Source organism: Acartia tonsa, chromosome 10 (genome assembly GCF_053477335.1).
Source record: "Acartia tonsa isolate MP-2025a chromosome 10, ASM5347733v1, whole genome shotgun sequence".
Lineage (NCBI taxonomy): Eukaryota > Metazoa > Arthropoda > Copepoda > Calanoida > Acartiidae > Acartia > Acartia tonsa.
The window spans coordinates 22,524,406-22,546,550 of NC_137269.1; the positions used below are offsets into that span (position 1 = coordinate 22,524,406).

General features: G+C 30.6%; 1 protein-coding gene across 3 annotated transcripts in view; it reads right to left on the bottom strand.

Moving 5' to 3' along the window:
* The window catches only part of fra (neogenin protein frazzled), a 180,336-nt gene that overhangs the window by 40,542 nt on the left and 117,649 nt on the right, over positions 1-22,145 (bottom strand). For 2 of the 3 annotated variants that reach the window (XM_080173992.1, XM_080173990.1), the window contains exons 12-15: positions 19,436-19,489; positions 18,706-18,830; positions 15,881-15,967; positions 15,331-15,558 (exon numbers count right to left, since the gene is read on the bottom strand). In XM_080173992.1, coding sequence (XP_080030118.1) covers positions 15,331-15,558; positions 15,881-15,967; positions 18,706-18,830; positions 19,436-19,489 — 494 coding nt within the window. The remainder of the gene's footprint in view (positions 1-15,330; positions 15,559-15,880; positions 15,968-18,705; positions 18,831-19,435; positions 19,490-22,145) is intronic. The other variant, XM_080173991.1, reaches the window with a different exon arrangement.

Genomic DNA, 22,145 nt, shown 5'->3' on the forward strand with positions numbered 1-22,145 from the left:
ATAGAATTAAATAATTTATTGTCTGAGATTTTCACATACTCTAATATTCTGTTTATTCCAGATGGTTAATATAGCGTTACCCCCCATCCCTTCCAAACAATAGAGGAACATATTGACCAATATCTGAAAACTATATTAGCATCTAAAAGGATGTCATTTTGTCTGCATATATGTCCGTAAAATCTCGTAATCGGCTAGACCGATCGTTTCACAATTTTAATTGTCCCAATGTCCCCTCCTTTCCTGAATATTTTGATTGTAGAATTTTAGGTAAAATTAACCTATTGTTATTTATTTACATTATTATAAGTAAAATATGAAAATTATTTTACAGGGAGGGAGGGGGCATTAGGGGGTATATTACACTAGTCTCCAAAGTTTTATGATAACGCTTTCTTATTCGTTGGCTTAAAAATTTAGGAGGCTTTTAATAAATTTTAAATGGTTAATTTTAAAAAAAGTAAAGGGTCCAAATGTTACAACCACAAATCATAATCTACAGAAGGGGTAATTTTGTGAATCATCATTGGGTATGTAAATCAATTTATCGGCTATTGTCTTATCCCTTTAGATCCCTGTTAAAATAAGACTTTTATTTTATAGTTTCTAGCGGATACGGCCCTAAAGGCCTCAAGAGCACATGAGGAAGGGGAGGTTTGACAATCAAAATTTAATAAAGTTAAACATTAGACAGATTAAAAGAGCAAATTTTATATTAAAAGCATATACAACAGAAATACATACAGAAAAATAGACAAATATCCTTCCATACTAAAAATAATAACTGACTGTCCAATCGACAGACAGACGTACTACAAACCAACAAAATATAGAGTAGCGTCGCTAAAAGAAATAGAAAGATACTATAAAGGTTACAAGCCTTCCCCTACATTAAAAAGATTAATGACTGTCCAATAGACAAACAGATGTATGTACAACAAACAAACTAAATCAATAAATATAGAGTAGCTTCGCTTAAAGAAATAGATAGATGCTACAAAAATGCTAAAGAGCTCAGAAAGCCTGGAAACTCTGACTAAGTCGTATTTTCACAGTAGCTTTTAAAAGGTTATCTTAGGTTAGATTGGGTAAGGTAAATTTTAATGATTGCACCGCAAGATTAAATCCACCGCAGAGGCTAGAAAAAGAAGAATATATACTGTGAAACTACGACGAATCCCGCTAGTTTCCTTGATCCAAAACGATTTTGTGCTTCGCTACTCATGAATGTTGTCATCATTATTATATTTCAATTTATAAATTATTTATTATTTGTGAGTAATGACAGCTGTAAGACCCCCGTAAAGATATTTAGTAAATATTTTGATGCAAGAAAAAATAGCAAGTTCATTTCTTGTAGTTTTTAGGTTAAGATATGAATGTACAAATAAGCCTCCCGCATGGGTTAGGAATATAAAAAACCTATAAGATGGTCTGAAATAGGTTAGGTAGGTTAAGTGTCCACTCCAGCGTTTGGGACTCCTACGTTTGTCCTAGGACCTAATTTAGAACTGAAAACCTTGGGTACTGCAGATTAATTTTAGGTGCTTTAATACAAAATGCATGTAAAAGCTGATAACCTCCACTCTCTTATTTGTAAAATGAATTTAAAATAAGGAGGATCTTTGTGGGACAACTGTGGGGCAACTAAGTACCAAAATGACTCAGCTTAGGCTAATTAAAAGTAATAAACAAACGCATAAAACTACTACATCCCAATACTAATATTAATCATTAATAAAGGGGGGTGGAGATATGAGATAAGTATCCAAATTAAAAAGAAATAATATTAGTCTACAGGAAGGGTAATTTTTATATCATTGTTGGGGTTTGTATATCAATTTATTGTCCATTGTCTTACACCCTTAAGATCCATGGTTTTAAATATTACCTAATTAAATTCTATTGTATTGTGGGCAGAAAGACAATGTAAAAAACACAAATTCTACGAATTAAAGAATCCGCCAATTATTTAGATGTTAAAAATATTCCGTTCCTTGTTATATGAAGTACTATGATTATGTTTATCTATATCTATCATACTTATGTAATATCTTATTATTTTATGACTGTTGTATATTGTTTCTTGTAGAAATAAACATTTAAATGTCAAAAATAGCCGTTAGTAAACAAATATGTCAGTTATTTCGCAGGGTTCTTCTAGATAGATAGATAGATAGAGAGAGAGATAAATTGCAGGGTTTTCCTTGGAAACAACAATTCTTTAAACAGTCATTTAATTTTTTTGCCTGACTGAATGTTAATACTTATTTTAGGTGTAAATGTACTTTATAAAGAAGTTTTACAACAAATTTACTTACAATTTTGCTTTGACTTTTATAAATTATATTCTTATTATTCAGTTCTGACACTATACAAGTGTTAATGTCCGTTTGTCCTGTCGTTTCAGAGCTTCGCTTTTATGGGTGTTGTCATCCTTCTTTAATTTTGGAGGGGGCGGGGTATTTTTTTCCTTTAACTTTGGTTTAATTTATACAGCTTTATTACTAAATTAGTTGGTTTCATTAAGCTCGTTTGTCATTTATTGGCTTTACTTTTAAGGATGTTGTCATCCTTGTTTAAAAGAAAGAAACAGGGGGAAAAATTTGGTGACAAGATATTTAAGTTTAACAAATAACACAAACAAATAAATAACAAAAACAATCATTTTGAAATATTATCTCTTTAGAAACATAAGGAACAGAAAACATAAATAATTTATATCTAATATTAAAAATAAGAAATATATTATCATAGCATTTAGGATATTTTATTTAACATCAAACATAAAGCCCACTAACCAGTCCTACTAGATTTTTATTTTGTGATATCAATGAAAAAAATCAATAGTAAGCTTTGCTCCTACATATTGCCCCAAGAAAAATTTAAAAAGATGTATCCTATATTTAATAACAAGAACAATTTCTTAAATACAAGCGGAGCTATTTTAGTAAATATACAAATAAAAGATGAATTGAAATTTCTTCATAATAGTGGCAAATCTTATTATCATTAGTTTTAAAACAAATTTTTAATTATTAAACTTGTCTTTAATAATTAAAGTAAGGCATTAGGCAGTGGACTGGTGCAGGTGTAATATTGTATATATTGCTTCGTAAAGCAGGGCGCATTCTGTCACTGAAGAATATGTCTCATCACTTTTCAGAAGCTTCAATAAAAAGGAGATCCATATCAGTCGTGATCTTTGGGTGCAAATAAACACACATACATATCATTAGAGACAAGTTTGAATAATAATATTAATCAAGTATATAATAGTATATAATCGAGTAAGCAAACTAAAGCGAAGCTACCAAAAATCCTTCTCATTTTGTGTATTTCCGTTAAAATTAAATATTATCCCAGATATTTGAAAGATTGTAACTAAAGATTTCAACTTGGAAACCGACATTTATTCTGAAAGATAAGAAGCAGTAAACAGAAAAAATTAGCATTTGCTGTTTATTTATTAACAGCACCATTTTGTTCATTGTCATCTAGGAATCGTTTTATACATTAAATCAATATTGTATATGAATGTATAATATCAATTTTGATAAAAAGAGACCTTTTCGCTATTATAGAGTTGCATTTATAGCTTATAGATTATAGAAATATTTATTTTTTACTGTTTTTTAGAATATATATCCTTGATTTCTGAATTTGATGTTTTTGGGGGAAGAAAAAAGGACTCATACAAGAACTTTTTTTCTGGGACATGCGCAGGGTTTCAGGGACAGGTACTCTAAAGATAAGTAAAATTACTGAACATTACTTAAAGAAAAATCTTATGTAGAATGATATATCTTTTAAATATGGAGGGATTCAATTCGATAAAGAGTACACTTGGGGTTAAGGGCGAAGCTGATACAATTAGTTTTAATTAATTTTTGTAACATTAAAATTAGAAGGATTAAATAAAATATACAATAGAGGCAAAAAAAAACTCAGGGAGGGAGAGGAAATCAGGCGTTTTATTACCTTTGTCTCCAAAGTTTTATGGTAAGGTTTTCTTATTCGTTTGCTTAACAACTTTGGATACTTTAGAATTTTGATTGGTTGGTTCATAAATTTGAGTGCCACTTTAATAAATGCCAAAAATTAAATGGTAATGCGTTTAGTTCTAGTTTTATATCTTAAACCATTAATAAATAAGGTTTCGTGCTTTTATGGATTTTTAGGCCTTGTTTAATGCATCTTAAAATAATTTTTTTGACCTTTACCTTTTAAGGAATTTACCATAAACAAGGATGACAACATCCATAAAAGCGAAGCTCTGAAACGGTGAAACGAACAAACAGTATTACTTCAAGAGTATCAGAACTGAATAATCAGAATATAAACGTATATAAGTAGAAACAAAATTGTAAGTAAATTTGTTAAAAAACTACGTAAATACAGGATTTTGTTTTAGGACATACTTACAATTTGAAAACTTGATTATAGAGATGCTTCGCTTATAACATTTTACTTTATTGTCCTAGGAATCATTCGGATAATATTTTCACATAATAATTTATTGTTAAAAAGTAAAAAATCAACATGTTTAAAATGGACTTACGGACATTCTGGTAACGCTTATAGAGTTGCTACGCTTTCTAAATCGTACCTAACTACTACAGGAATCACTATGCAAAGTTTGAAATTGATAGGAAAATTCTATCCTATTTCAATTAACGAAAAGAGCTATCTGTCTGTGACGTATGGACGTACGTACAGACGGACCAACCCTAATTATAGAAAAGGTTCGCTTTTTAAAAATCAGTAAATACTCTTTTTATAAAAAACAAGGATGACAACATCCATAAAGAGAAGCACCGAAACGGTAGGACAAACGGACATTAACACTTGTGTAGTGTCAGAACTGAATAATTAGAATATAAATGTATAAGAGTCGAAGCAAAATTGTAAGTAAATTTGTTGAAAAACTGCTTGGTACAGAATAATGTTTATGGACATACTTACATTTTTAGGACTTGATTATAGAGTTGCTTCGCTTATAATATTGTTCTTTGTTGTCCCAGGAATCAATATACCAACAGATCAAACGGATAATTAGATCACATAAAAAATTGTTTAACATGAACGTACGGACATTCTGGTAATGATTATAGAGTTGCTATGCGTTCTTAATCGTATCTAACTACTACAGGAATCATCATGCAGAGTTTGAAATCGATAGGACAATTCTAACATGCCTAAATTAACGAATAAAAGCTATCTATCTCGGACGGACGGACGGACCGACCCTAATTATAGAAAAGCTTCGCTTTAAAAAATAGTTCAGCAATCTTGTAATATAAAATAGTAAGGTTTTTTTTGTCTAAAGCTTAAAATCTCGATACTGTTTGGTTAATTTGATTGTACTTTTCCGGAAGTTTTATTAATATCTTTGGGATCTTAAAAAGGCTCAATTGGATAACAAAAAGGTGGAGTTTCGTGATTTTTTTATTCTGAAAATATAAAAGCTTAAAATCAAATTCATAGTGTAAAATATTCAGCCACTTTTAAGCCAATACACTATGAATCCAAGATTCTTATCTTTACAACCCTGGTATCATATTTCATTTACACTATGAAATCCCCAGTTTACACTATGAATTCCAAAAAATTGGCTTAAAACTTGAATTTTAAGCCGGCTTAGGAATTCATAGAATATACACTACAAGATCCTAACATTGGTTGCAAATTTAACTGAAAACATGGGGAGGTAGTTTTTAGTGTTATTTTTTACTTTAGGTCAGGTAAGGTTGGGTTAAAACTTTTAGGGCACCCACAAGGTTTAAACATTACCCTTCCCTTTTAATTCATTTAAAAAACAAGGGTGGATGTTTAGTTTCTGTGCTTCTATAATTCGCATTGAAGACAAAATTGTCTATCTTTAATGTTAATAAATTTGTTATTGTTGCGCTACTTAATGACATAATTGTCCTGGTTTGAATATATATTTGCATAAAGGGCGTAGGCCTGGGGAGGATTTAAATTATACGACTATACATTTCAAATTTTATGGAAAAGTATTTTTATTCTTTTTGAATAACTATGGATTTGTGTTCAGAGATATCTCTAAAACTTTTGGCTCATATCCAACAAATTTTCCTGTCCTATACCTAACTCCAGGGGGCACCATAACACTTCGGGGCCTAAACCTGCAAAGCCAAAACCCTGCTGGGATACCCATTTCCGAACATAACCTAGCCTAATCTAAAGTAATAAACAAATAAAACAAAGAACGTCCCCTTCAATTATCATCAATTTGTTTCAAAATAGGGGAGGAGAGAGGGGTTGGTGCTTAACAAGGCAATTTCAGGGAAACGCCAATTCTTTTAATGTTTTTAAGGGCAGCATTATGATTAAAGAATGTTATGCAGAATCGTGTTTTTTTACCAGAGATAATTTGGTTTTAAATACCCAAATGTTCAATTTAAGGTGCGTGCACAGGATTTGTTATCTTAAATATTTTCTAAAGGAGTGATGTGGGGGAGGGGTGTTAATATCCCCTCTCTCCCACACGTACCTTTATTATAGGAAATGCCTTTGGCAGCACAAACTAATAATGGTTGCCAAAACAAATACTTTTTTCTACAAAAAAAAATGAAAATTACAAAAAATTATGATCCTGAGGTAAAAAAGTTTCAATAATCAACAACCCATTCTTCCACCCAATATTTACAAGCTTCTATTTAAAGGCAAAATTACTCAATTGTAGAGGAATAATATAAAATTGGTTTTTTATTAAATTTAGGATCATGGAAAAAAAACGTAGCAGTGGGTTTCGTCGTATTTTCACAGTAGCTTTTGATAGGTAATTTTTGTTTAGGTTAGGTAAATGTTAATGATTGCCTCGCAGGTTCAAAGCCCCCCGCAGTGGCTATAAGTAGGAGAAAAAATACTGTGATAATACAACGAAACCCACTACTTGGTTTTCTTTCCATGGTTCCTAAATTTGTTTATCTCTGCTACGGTAAGTTATCATTTCTTTTATTTTTGCAAGGTTAGCAATATTTCTTTAGGTCAAGAATTTAGAATAAAAATTATGAAAAACAGAGCAAACAACACAAATAGGCATCAAAATTCCATATTTGTAAGAAAATGAAGTGAAATTACTCAAACAATAATTTAAGAAATTTCTAATTTAGTCTAACCTAACAATGGTTCCTACTGATTTTAGGTCATGCAATAAGGCAATTAGGCATAAGTAGTGGAAAGCCTTGGCTCATATACAGGCACAACTAATAACCAGTCACAGTTATAACTACTACATATAAGTCCTGCAATCAAAGCATAAAATATCGCTAAAAAATTATGTAAAATTTGCCTTTTATGTTTTTAGAAAAGTTATGTAACGCATCGTATCATAGACAGCTTTACGCGGATATCAAAAGGCGGGGCTAACAAAACTAAGCATGATTTTTATTTTCATATTCGTGGAAAATTGTCTATACGATTTTTCAGTTTAGCTTATAAACGATTCTAATCCTGTGGATATTAATCTGTTTCGAAGCCATACTAGAAGAGTTAAATATCGCATCGTATTATAAACAGCTTTCCGCTGTACATTTTTATATTCGTAGAAAGCTGGATATAATACGATGCTAGACATAGTTTTTTCGTATGGATGAGAACCGGTTCCTATACACCGGATTCGAATGAATACCAGAAAACCTATTCCTGTCCTTATTGTATTAAGTATACTTTATCCAGCCAATACAAAAAGAAACGGTCTATTTAACATACCAATATGTACGTCAGAGGCCAATACTTAAAAAAATGCAGTATCGTCAAAATTTTAGAAGATTTTCCAAGTTTTTTTTTCACAAAAAATATATGATTTTAGTGCTAATTCTATTTTAGATAACTACACTTGTTTTATTACATAAAAAAGCTAAAACTTTTAGCGACTCAAAATCTTTATTTTAAGGATTCGTCTTAGATATATTATTTTTAGGAAATTATTATTTAGACAAAAAATAAAAACAAAAAAAAACTTTAAGTGGTAATATTTTTTAGTTATCGCCAACAAATATCTGAAAAAAGACCAAAAATTAATACAGCAAACCCAAATAATAGGTCTTTTTGGTGCGTTTAAAATAATTAAAGATACAAAAAAATAGGTAGACTTTTAAGTTGGAGAAAAACCTCAACCAGATTTTTTTTATATTAAACTTACATAACAAGAAAAAATAAATAAAATTTATTTGTCTACATATATTGTATAAGAAGTAAAATAAAATATCTGTAGTAAATTTGAGGTTTATATTTTGCAAAATAAAGCTGTTGGCTCAATTCAATATATTTTCTTCAATATATGGAATACCACAGGGAGGGAAAGGACATTGGGCTGTAAATTAAACTGATACCCAAAATTCTTTTCCTTGAGTAATTTTATTGGATTTAGAATAGCTGGTTCTAAACCAGTGGTACCAAAAACTTTTCAACACATAAATTTAATCTGCAGACGGGGATATTTTGTTGATCGTCATTGGGAATGTGTTTTTTATGGATTTAACATGTTATATTATCCAACAGCCCCTCTCCTTCGCTTCTCATTCAACATTAAGGACCCTCCATATCAACTCATATGTAACACTATGGGGAAGTAATATCACACCTTTGGGCTGTTTCTTTATTCAGTAGAAAAACTACACTACAAGTTTATGTGTTGGTATTTCTGTAGTTAACATATTTTAAATGTTGTCTACAACTTATCTACACATTATCAATTCTTTACTATTTTTCATTTTTTTGAAAGCAGAGATTCATATAGAAAATGATGCACATTTTCAATTATGATAAACAAAATTAACCCTCATGTAAATTGAAATTATTACTTGAAGAGTTCGAACTCAAGTAGTTTGAACTAATCAATCAAATTTAATAACGCCAAAGTTTTAAGCAAACAAATGATAGAACGTGTTTATAAAACTTTGGGTACCAGCATAAAATACAGTCTCATATCCCCTGCCATTATCCTATTCCTGCCTGTAGCTTAAGGTATTGTTAACAATACATGAATGAAATTGAAGCAAAATATTTTTCCAGCTGTCGGCGAGAAAATTTTGTCTGAAAAGGGTGAGAGAACGACAATTCAGAAACTGGAGGAGTTTTAAACATATTCCAAATACTCAATTTTTAGACAGGGCTGTTTATTACACTAGTCCCCAAAGTTTTATTATAATGTTTTCTTATTCGTTTGCTTTATATTGAATTTAGATTTGTTGGTTTATTAAGTTAAGTGTCCCAAACGTTTCAACAACTAATAGTTATCAACAGATGGGGTATTTTGTTTATTATCATTGTGGATATACATCAATTTATCTGCTATTAAATCCCTTTAGATCCCTAATTATTTAGGAGTTCGGAGGTTTTTTTGTGTGTGAGTGGGGGGGGGGGGGGGTAAGAAGACACTCTATACATCTAAGAAGCAAAATATACATATACATATAAATCTTGAGCAATAATATTAGGCAAAATATATATTATTTATAAAAGTCGACAGTTTAGTTATATATATAAGTTAATTTTGTGTTTACTAAAGCCCTAATATCTATAATACAAAGTAGAACGATGTCTGTCCGTCTGTCTGTCCGTCTGTCCGTCTGTCCGTCTGAAGCTTAAGATCTCGGTAACCACTGAACCGAATGGGCTCTACTCTTCAGGGTATATACCTATTGGTCCTGCGGTGGTTTTAAGCTATTTTCTTGGGGGGTGGGACACCCCCAACCCCCCCAAAAATGAAAATTTACCCCCCCCCAAAAAATACTCCTGGTGCTGCTGGTGCAGCTGGTGGTGCTGGTGCAGGTGGTGCAGCTGGTGCTGCTGGTGCTGGTGCAGAAAATTATTTTTTTTCTTGGGGCAAAGCCCCTAGAGGCTAGGGGCGAAGCCGCTAGTTTTTAATAAGATATTTCATCACGAAACCTATCAATTGATAAAAAATCCTCTAACTTGTGAAAACTAGTGTTCTAAGGAACCCTATAAGTACACAATTAGTTATTCTAGCAACGATATGAAAAAAGTATTGTAAGCCGCATCCTATTGTTAAAAACTTACGCTTTTTCAACAGATTAACTAGACAATGGACTTTTTCTAACACTATCAGCTTGAATATATTTTAATTCTAATTTTTATCTATCTCTAAATAAAAAAAATAAAAGCATTATGATGCAATGAAGTAGAAAAGACATTTGCCATTAGAATAGGTTTATTTAGGCTAAAACTTAAAATTAAGCTAAAATTTTTAAACCAATTTTTCAAAAGCTCAAGCTTTATAATGATTTTTATTATTTATTTTATGACAATTTAGCTAAATTGATAATTTAACATAACATTTAGAATTCCAAAGTTTACTTTTTCTATTACATTGAAATAAGTGGTTGAATAATCTATAATACAAAGTAGAACGATGTCTGTCTGTTTGTGTGTTTGTCTGTTTGTAACGAAGGATCTCGCTAACCGCTAAACTGATCGGGTTCTCCTTAACAGGGTAGATTCTCATATGTCCTGGGAAGGTTTTTAACTATTTTGGGGGAGGGTACTACCACCCTCCCAAAAGAAATGACAAAAAAATTGAAAATTTTCTTAAAATCTGGGAGACTTCAGCGTCAAATAAGGTGGTATCGTACATAAAAAATTAACTTCAACAAACAAAAACATTTAAAGTGCCACTAGAGGCCTCTAGGGGCGTAGCCGCTAGTATACGATAAAGCATTATTTTGTATTGCATTTCTCATAAAAAAAACTATAGAGCTACCATATGCAGAAACTAATTAAGGGGTAGGGAGATTGTAAATTGGGTCTCCAATGGAAAAGGGATATTGCTAAATATATTGCAAATATTACCGGGTAAAACCTCTTGAAACAAACAAAGAAATCGATACATGAACTTAATTCATTTCACCGTATAAAACAAGGACATACAAGATAAAGTAGCAAAAAAATAGTAAACCATTCAGAATTATAATGTGTAGTTTGTATACATTGTAGGTGTATTCTTTAAATTCTGGTAGATTTTATACATTATAAAGGATTGTTGCTTTGTATATTATTAAATTTATTTCTTTTTAAATTTTACAATCAATCAAAGAGCAAGGAAGATGCTTATTTATAATTTGTGAACATAAAACATATATATAGAGTAGCTGTGCCTAATAAGATCGTTTGATCTTCAAAAAGTAAAAGTAGATTAAATTGGGGGATACTTGCTGAAATAAGGATGACAACATCCATAATAAAAATTAATCAAAGGATATTTTTTAGGTAAATTCTAAATTCCAATGTTGAACACATTAATGCTAAATACTTCATAAAAGTTTGATGTTTACATTTTGAAAGTTGACAAAAAGTAATCTAAAACTCATTATAAATTTAAAATACATTAAAGTGTCATTTTTATAATTCAACTTTTTGAATAATTATAAAACGATAAATAATCTTTAAAAAGTATAACGACTATTTTACAGTTTTTTTTGTCCAAAAAGCATTTTTTAAATGTCAAAAATAACCTTTGGAGTAAGTTTTTTGTTCGATAACTACTTTAACGATTGAGTATTCATTTTTACGGAAGCTCCTTGTAAGCTCCTGGATGGTTTTAGTCTATTCTATTTTAATATCTAGATGGTAAAAGTTTTTTTTTCCGCCCCATAATTACCTTTTTAAATACATAGACCCTAGATGCTAAGGAGCAACCGATAATCTATAATACAAAGTAGCTTGATGTCTGTCCGTCTGTCCGTCTGTCCGTCTGTCTGTCCCTTAAGATCTCGGTAACCGCTGAACCGATTGGATTCTACTCTTCAGGGTATATACCTATTGGTCCTGTGGTGGTTTTAAGCTATTTTCTTGGGGGGTGGGACACCCCCAACCCCCCCAAAAACAAAAAAAATCCCCCCCCATTTTTTTTTTTTTTTTTTTTAGAAGAATTCTTTTGTAGAAATATTCTTTTGTAGAAGAATTCTTTTGTAGAAATATTCTTTTGTAGAAGATTTCTTTTGTAGAAAATTTCTTTTGTAGAAGATTTCTTTAGTTCTTCTTATTTTTTTTGAATTTTTTTGTTGTCATCTCTTGGGGCAAAGCCCCTAGAGGCTAGGGGCGAAGCCGCTAGTAATTCATATAGTAGATGTGCTACTATAAGTAAAAATAAAATAAAAGAAAAAATGTAATTAGGAGAATGTTCAGAAAAAGTTATCAGCAATAAATTTTCTAATGTAAAGGTTTGTGCATACATGGGAGCGTGCACATGAATTTGGCATGGGCGTGCGTGATTACACATTGAAAATTATAACACCCCTTTAAAATTTAACACTAGGAATCCACAATACGATGTACAATATCTATAGGATTTAAAAATCATTATGAAGGTTAATTATAAGAAATTAAAACCCTCTACACCCCCTCTCGCACGCCTCTATGCATGCAAGTCAGAAAAAGTGCTCTACTTTCCTTTGAATATTTATTGTTCTGGTACTGATAAATAAGGTTTAAGCAGGGCTCAGCAGCCGCGACTAAGCATCAAACTTAAACCCGTTTGGATCCTTTGATTTTTTTTGAAAAAAGGAATTGCCTTATTTGTGTCATGTTTAGACTTCCATGACGCTTACAGGCCCTGGGATTAAGAATATGTCCATGTAGCGCAGCAACAATAGGCTGTACTTAAAAAAGATTGATATAATGAAAAATTGAATAAATATTGAAATATCCTTAAGGGAGGGGACATTGGACTGTATATTACACTAGTACCCAAAGTTTTTATGCATTTGCATAAGATTTTTATTAAATTTTGAGTTGTTGGTTCTAAATCGATTGTCCAAGCGTTTCAGCCCATACTTTAAATATAGTGAAGGGGAAATTTTGTTTATTATCATTGGGTATTTATTTAATCTTATCGTGAATTGTCTTATCCCATAAGATCCCAATTGCTCTAAAAAAAGAATTGATGTTAATTGCTCCAAGGTTAATTATTGCACTTGATTACTGATAAGTTCATTTAATATCTGTTCAATAAAATATTTAAAGGATAACACCATATATGTATACTAGCGGCTTCGACCCTAGCCTCTAGGGGCTATGCCCAGAGAGGTAATTAAAAAAAAAATAAGTATTTCTGGTGCTACCATTTAATTTGAAGTAGTTTCCCCAGTAAACAATCTTTTTTTTTGGCGGGGGGGGATTTTCATTTTTTTTTTTTTGGGGGGGGGGGTTGGGGGTGTCCCAACCCCACAAGAAAATAGCTTAAAACCACCACAGGACCAATAGGTATATACCCTGCAGACTAGAATTCGATCGGTTCAGTGGTTACTGATATCTTAAGCTTCAGATGCACAGACAGACTGACAGACATCAAGCTACTTTGTTTTATAGATAGATTATCTCTTCTTTAAGGTTACTTTAATCAGTGTTGCGTCTGGCGGAATACATTTATTATACAGTTGCTTCGCTTGTAGATGTAACATTTAAAAGAAGTCTTACTTAGCTTTAAATTTATGAAAATAAAGAATAATTTTCTCCTGTAGACAAATTTAGAATTATGTGCAGATTTCTTTCTAAAGAGAACTAATAAAATCGGACATTTCCTGTCCATTTATAGATACTTAAAATCACAAATAAAGGAGATATGGTCTCAGAATAAAAATACTGTTAAAAATGGTTTCTAAAAGTGCTCAGAAGCAATTAATTTGAACTCATAATACTGATTCTTTTTCTAATTTTTTGGAGTAAAACTTATGGTAATAATAATCTGAATGTTTTTAAAGGAAATATTTCAATTAGAAAATTGTTTGCAAGAGTCCTAGCCCCTTATTCTTAATAATATAAATTATTTTGGAAGATCAAGCTTAGATTATAATTTTTCTTATTTTGATATGAAATCTTTTAAATGAAACTAACTAAATAAATCATTTTTAAACAGACATTCCCTTAACTTATTGGAAAGAACTTTTTCTGCACTGCATAAAGATTTGGCTGTAACACGAATGAATGGCAAAAATATTCGCAAAATTGCAAAATGCATTTGCAATTTGAACAAGAGGAAGTATGTGTGTGACTGTCAGTCTATCTGTAAGGGTAAAGTGGGGTGTGTGTGTGTATCTGTCAGTAAGGGCGAAGTGGAGTGTGTGTATCTGTCAGTAAGGGTGAAGTGGGGTGTGTGTATGTGCATTTCTTATTAGTGACTACATACCCAAAGGCAAAAAGCTAAATCTTAATGATTAAGATTGATGGAAAAGTTAGAAACTATGTTTTTAGAAGGAATAATTAGGCCAATAGGAAGCAAATTTATTCTTTCTTTCAATGTCTAATAATACCTTGCTAACCTTTTGGATTAAGAGGGTAATTATTTTGTACTCTAAAACTGGCTAAGATTTGGAGCGAGAGGGTTCTTGTTTTATGGGAAGCTTTATATAACTCATAGCCAGGTTATCGGAGTTTTTCTTAAAAAATTAGTAGCATTCCCCAATCTTTGATATGCCCCTAAAATGCAAGTGTCAAGTGAAGATTTAAAATTTGAATTATTGCTTATAGATAAAAATATCAAATTTACATATTTTTTTGCAAATAAATTGCATCTTTTGCAGTATATTTTGTTTGCTAATTTAAATTTGCAGAGAACCGCCTAATTTTAGCCCTATAATTTGCAAGATTAAAGACTTGGCCAATAAAAATACAGATTAAAATAAATCTTTCTTGTATGCATACATCGATCCTAACCATTCTCCCCCTTTCAGAAAGCGAAATTATTTTTAGGTCCTACGCCGAGCTCTAACCCTGCAAGGTTCCAAACTTATGTAACGTTCCTGAACCTTTAACTAACCTATCCTAAATTAAGTATCACAATATCATTCAATGTGAAAAAGGAGAGGTGATTTAAAGGCACTTGTAGAGAAATTATTTTTAGGTCCTACGCCTAGCTCTAACCCTGCAAGGTCCAACCTTATGTAACGTTCCTGAACCTTTACCTAACCTATCCTAAATTAAGTTTTACAATATCATTCAATGTGAATAAGTAGAGGTGATTTAAAGGCAGTCCAATTGTGATAAAATGGATTGTACCCAATTTATATGACATGAAAAGTGTCAGAACCGTGCTAAATTGTCAAAAAGGTTTTCTTTTGTAATCCCGCAAATTATTCATTCAAACAAATACATCTTAAATTAAAACTTATAGTTAATTAAGTTTCTGTCTTAAAATCTGTATTTTGACTTTTATTAGGTTTTTCAATGCATACTAAAGTGCCAAAAGATTGATTTTCAATCCAGGGAAGCTTGAATTGGTTTTTGCCTTTTTGAAAGGTCTGACACAATAAATGGAAACGCAACAAGGAAAAAAATCAAACTTACCCTGCGATAGTACAGGCGGTACTTGTTAATCCTATGGATACCAAGAGGCGGATCCCACGACACTAGGATACTAAAGGCGGACACAGGCGAGGCAGACACGTGCAAGGGCGGGCCGGGCAGGTCAACTTCCGGCTGGGTGGACACCATAAGTGGCGGACTGGATTCGCCAGGACCCAGCTGGTTGTGGGCCAACACACGGATGGTGTAGTCAGTTCCTGGTTGTAGTCCCTACAAATAAATACAATTGTATAGTCTTTAATGTTTTTTATTCTGGATTTTCTACACTTTCTCCCGAGAAGGAGAGAAAGGGATGAACGAGATAGTGAGAGAGAGAATGTAGATAAGCGAGTGTGAGAGACACAGAGGTAAACGGCAAAGGCTAAAAATGCTTATTAGTTGCGAACAACTTATTTCTTTGAAATTCTAAGGTCAATTCAATATAGAACAAAATTTATCTTTCGCAAAGTATTAAGTATGGCTATGAACAACCGGTTCAAATGAAGTGGATGTTAATCGGGTTCAAAGCCATACTAAAAACATTATTAACCACCTGAATTGAAATTTCTTCAAGACTGCCCCGGGTTGAATTGAGAACTCTTTCTCTATTTGATCCTTGCTGGCGGTAGAACACAGAATATCCTGCTCATTTCATTTTATCATTTTTTTTTTACAATGCATGATTATTTTTTCATGAAGTCTTTTTAATTTAAATAAGTTAAATAACATTCTATTGCAACAAAAAGGTGATGTTAGCAAATAATTTCTTGAATATAATCATAAAACGTTTTTTCATTTAATTTTCATTTTTTTCACTGTTGTGTTTTTATTTGACAATAAAAATAAAAATCATAAAAAATCTTCCAAATCAAAGAGAAAAAATCTTTGAATTATTGGTCAATTTAAGTTCAAAGATTTTTTTATTGTAAAAAGTTAATTTTTAAAAAATATTTTAGAAAAAAAATCTTCTAACAAAAAAAATTATCATAATCCAAGATGGCGTCAATACATGTAAAATAATATTTTCAAAACAAAAAATTAAAACTTGAATATCTTTTTTCACAGATTGAATTTCAAAAATTGGTCTGACAGTTTTTCCAAAGTCAGTATGATCTATCAAATGAAAAAGGTTTGAAACTGATAGAACATTTCTTTATACTAAAACATATTTTTTCTCCCGTTTTTTCCCACACTTCCAAAAAATGAAATTCAATGAAAATTAAATGGTTCTCACGTTAAAAAAAATTTCTCACCGGTCCAAAAAATGAATTTAAATGAAAATCATATGTACCATTTAAATCAAAATAAATGGTTCCCACATTCTAAAAATTTTCCCACGCTTGACATTCTTGAAAAATGCTAAATAAATGAGTTATTTAAGCAAACAAAATTTAGCATAAATGGATATTTAAATCCCAAGGTATTAAATGATCGAGCGTTAGCTCATCATTTAATACCGAGGGATTTAAATATCCATTTATGCTAAATTTTGTTTGCTTAAATAACATTCTATTGCAACAAAAAGGTGATGTTAGCAAATAATTTCTTGAATAAAATCATAAAACGTTTTTTCATTTAATTTTCATTTTTTTCACTGTTGTGTTTTTATTTGACATTAAAAATAAAAATCATAAAAAATCTTCCAAATCAAAGAGAAAAAATCTTTGAATTATTGGTCAATTTAAGTTCAAAGATTTTTTTATTGTAAAAAGTTAATTTTTTAAAAATATTTTAGAAAAAAAATCTTCTAACAAAAAAAAATTATCATAATCCAAGATGGCGTCAATACATGAAAATAATATTTTCAAAACAAAAAATTAAAACTTGAATATCTTTTTTCACAGATTGAATTTCAAAAATCGGTCTGACAGTTTTTCCAAAGTCAGTATGATCTATCGAATGAAAAAGGTTTGAAACTGATAGAACATTTCTTTATACTAAAACATATTTTTTCTCACGTTTTTTCCCACACTTCCAAAAAATGAAATTCAATGAAAATTAAATGGTTCCCACACTAAAAAAAAAGTTCTCACGGGTCCTAAAAATGAAATTAAATGAAAAACATATGTACCATTTAAATGAAAATTAAATGGTTCCCACGCTCAAAAAAATTTCACACGCTTGACATTCTTGAAAAAACCTAATTAATTGAATATTTAAACAAACTGAATATCGCGTTTTTTGCAATGGAATGGACATTTAAACAAACCAAAGATCGCGTTTTTTGCAATGGAATGTCCCTTTATATGACATACTTTTCTGTTTTTAACTGCATATAAAACGAGTAAAACAGTAATAAAAACTGGCATAACTCATATGCATTAAACTCATATTTATTTATGTTAAGGAAATTAAAAGTAAATTATTCTTGAAAATGAAATTTTATAGCAGTAAAACAAGGAAGTCTAATTTATTACAAGCAAAGGAATTTGAAATATTATGTACTTTTCGTACTTTTAAATAAATGTGTATGGTTTTCATAAGAGTTTTATCCTTACATCAAAGTGAAAGAGTGTGTCTGACAGAAGCGAAGGATTAGGTTCTCCTTTACATTAAAGCTTCTTATAGGTCCGTAGAAGGTATTTGCCTATTGTGGGAGATGGTATATCCATCCTCTCGCCATAGGAAAAACTACCCTCCCCTCCTCAATTTTTTATGTGCCCCAAAAAGGCTTCAAGGGGAGTATCCCCTGGCATGCAATAAAAAAAACATTTGAAAACAGAAAAACCTAACCCTACACTTACAAAAGAAGAAGCATAACAGACAGACCAACAACCCATTAATACAACTTATAAAGTAGCTGTGCTACTAAAAAAATCCAATTAAATATATAACTTCAAAATATTCTTTAAATAGAGCATACTATTGAAAAAGTAAAGAAAACCTCTTTTCAGAAAAAAAATCTAATTTAAATTTGTATTGAATTACATAAGAAAAAGAAGGTATACACACACCTAATTAGAAAATTCCTATAAATATATTCGGATTTTTCAGGAACAAAAGTGGAGAAATAAATATTTAAAAAAAAATTAATTTAATGAAATCAATATTTGAGGTTAAAATAAAAAAATAGTTATTTATTCGTTTATTTTAACTTTGGCCTCAAACTTTCAATTTTTATGCATAGATGTATTATTAATTGGATGTTGCACAAGATCTAATGTACTTTGATAAAATTATGCCCGCAGCTTGATAAAAAAACGGTATCCCCCACCCGCCCCAATTACATCATCCTCTCCACTTCTACTATGTAGATGAACGAACAGACCAATAAATGAGATTTATATTACAAAGCTGAATGGACGACAAATTTTCCCCTGTCAAAATATCCACGTATATCCTATATCCACTATTCCATGCATTTTGTTTTGATAAAATTCCTGTAATTTCAGGTGACTGGCTGTTGACAGGTGGCTCCCAGGACAGGGTCATGAACCTGGTGGAGGTGATGACCGCCTGCAGGTTCGTCGGGGCTCCAGGTACGCCAGAGAGTAAACCAGATCCTAATAATTTAAGAAACAAATGTAAAATAAAGGCGTCAACTCCATAGGCAGCGAATCTCATACGAGTAGTAAAAAGGGATTAATCTTTTTTAACTGCCTTGGAAAATGCCATTGATGCAAAATAATGGACATTTTATACCTAAAAATATTCCAATTCTAAAAGTTTCCAATATTATTTTTCTGAATAATCCCATAATAAACTGACGAGCAACAAATTTTTACAAAAAAAATTAAAGAGACAAACTATTTTCTGTAAATAAAATAAGAATAATTTTATTCACAAAACAAAACAAAAAATAAAATAAATGGGCACTAAGGACTTTTTAAGTACACTTACAAATTTGTATTTCTCAATTATAAATGAAACAATTATTTTTTGTAAAGCAAGGCTCGGCAACTGCAGCCACATTCAGCAGTTTTTTCAATAAGTCGCAGCTAACTTTCAGACAAGTAGCAGCTAAATGTGGCTGATTAAAGCAGCTAAGCAGCCTGATGGCAAAGTGCGGCTGCCAAGCCATGCTTTGATGAAAATACATTTTTCACATTTTGTCTTTAATAAATGTGTTCTAAAAAGCTTAAAAACTGAATAAAATAAAAAAAGGTACCTAATACTGAAATGCTAGGAGAAACTGTACTACCACTAGGATTCGAACCTTCAACTGAAACCAAATAAAAAGGGTAAATAAAAATAAATGAATGAAACATGCAAATACAACCAAAAATACACAATACAAAACAAAATTGTAGGCAGTGAAAAAAACGATAATTTTTTTCTAAAACTTCTAGAAGCATTTAATCTTAGGGAGATTTTTATTAGTTGAAATTAGTAACAACCTGCCTACTCCCCCCCCCCCCAAAAAAAAAAAAAAATTCATGAAAAGCAAATATTTGGGGTCCTGTCGTTTGATATAATATTAAGCATCTTTTGAAAAAAAAACTTAAAAAATAATCTACAATATATTTACAGAATATTTATAAATCTAAATTAAGATTGCCATAAAAAATATAAAAAGAGACTAGATTAGACAATTGAATTATTTCTAACATAGCTAGTGTAAAATTCTGCCCTTGGTAACCTGCAATTATGGGGGAAAGGATGCATTTATTGGCCCTCCCTATAAAAAGTTAAAAATAAATTTACCCCAATTAAATTTACACCAAGACACTTAAAATTAAAATGTATCCTAATTGAAAAAGAAAAAAAAGAACCAAAGTTAAAATTCTATTATCTGCAAAGAAACAAACATGTTTTAATCCTTAAAAACAAGTACATGACCAGTTGTCTATAATGGTAGTCTAAGACAAATTGAAAGTGTGCAATTCCCTCCACATATAGATCACATTATTAATTCGTGATAACTGCATTTTTCCCTTGCATATATGCTCCTCCTTTATTTTGCTTCACAATGACTACAACCCTCTTACTTAGATATTGCGATATCTTTTTGCAGACATGAAAAACTATTCGGTAGTGAATGTACACCCAATTTGCATTGCAAATCCTTTAAATCAATTTGCAATTTCTTTTTTTGCGACATAATTGAATTTTATTGACTGTCAGTTTAGCTTTTCCCATTCTATTTAGATGTAAAGTTCAATTTGTCGATGCATTTTCAAAGAAATAGCAATAATTTTCAATTTATAGCTTTTTTCAGTAGCATTGCAGCTCTATATCTAGGGTATGTCTGCACGTCAGTGCGTAACTCAGAAGGGTTATAGAGGCAAAAATAATCAGCATGTACTAAGTTTACACTATGCAATTTCTTCTTAAGATTTTTAATAATGTTCTTAGTTTGGCAGTACTACGTTTCTTCATGACAAAATTATACTTGTTTATTTGATTTATTAAGCTTAATCTAAATATAAATTTGAGTAATTTAAATTTTTTCTTGAATATTCTCATTTAACAATAAATTTCAATCGATTTTTTTCCCTATCTTTTAAACTCCTAATTTTGTCCATTTCTAAAAACATATCTATCTATTAAAGCTAGGAATACCTAAAAAAAACGAGATAGATATTTCTGTATATTAATAAACTCTTTTAGGCATATTAATACAGGTTAAATGGGTACTTCTTAACATATCAAAATGTTGACATTTTGCTTATATTATCCACTAGAAGTATCTTTTAAATTAGATAGTTGAGATGCGAGTTTGGACAGATTTTATGTAAATATTTATTCTAATGTCCTACTTTTTATCCTTTTTAGTAGAGCAGCTACTCAACAAGTAGTTATGTTCATACATCCACATGTAAATTTATTTTTTGTTGATGTGTATTAGTTTTTTAAGCGAATATTTCTTTTTCACTAAGTTCTGGCTATTGTCATCTATAGATCATATATTTTACTGTATAACACTTTAATATTATTCATCAAGATTTATAATTGTTATTACTCGCTACTCATGTACATAAATTTTCTTGATTTTTGGGTTTATACAAAAATGTTAGGAAAGTTTTATACCCGAGTCTGTATTAAGATGGTTAAATGTAGTGTAAGCATATAACTTTTAACATAGAGGCTGGTTCAAAACTTAAATATGTTTACAAATTATAGTTAGGGAGGGAGAATTAACTTAATAGAGAAAATCTCTGAGGGGTATTTCATTTTTTCCGTAGCTATATCTCTTTGTGACGTAATAACAAAATAGCTTAAACCCTGTTACAATAAGAAGCCGTTTATGATAATTTCAGTCGTTTTCGAGATCTTAATGGTCATATAAACAAATATCTATATCTACAATTTATAATTTTAACTCTTACTTTGATAATTAAACGCATTGTTTAAGTCTTAAATACAAAAACATTGCGGATTTTATTGTGACGAAAAAAAATACTACAGTTTCTTTTATAATATGATACTCTTCTAGAAAAAGGAAAAACTAATATTCCATTGTCATATCCCTGCTTTCGTGGTTAAAACTTCACAGAACAAAAATTTGACATTGAGGAAAATTGGACAAGTTTGTCATTTCAAGTGGTGATGCATTATTTTTATTTTCTGGTTCTTTTCAAACTAAAAGTATCACGGAAGTAAGGGATAGATCAATGAAAGATGAATAATGTTTACAGTATATGTCAATTCTGTGAAATTTTAGCTTTTGTAGTTTCTTAATTTTGAACGCAAAACATAGTTTCAGGCATTGTCCCTCCCTCCTTGAAAATTATTTATTTAAAAAATATTAAGTGAAGTGGTTTCCTAAAATTACATATTAACAAGGATAATTGGGTATATGTGTTGCACAGCAGAAAATATAGGTAATTATTATGCAATATATAGCAGTAATGCTTTAAAACTAAATGACAAATTTT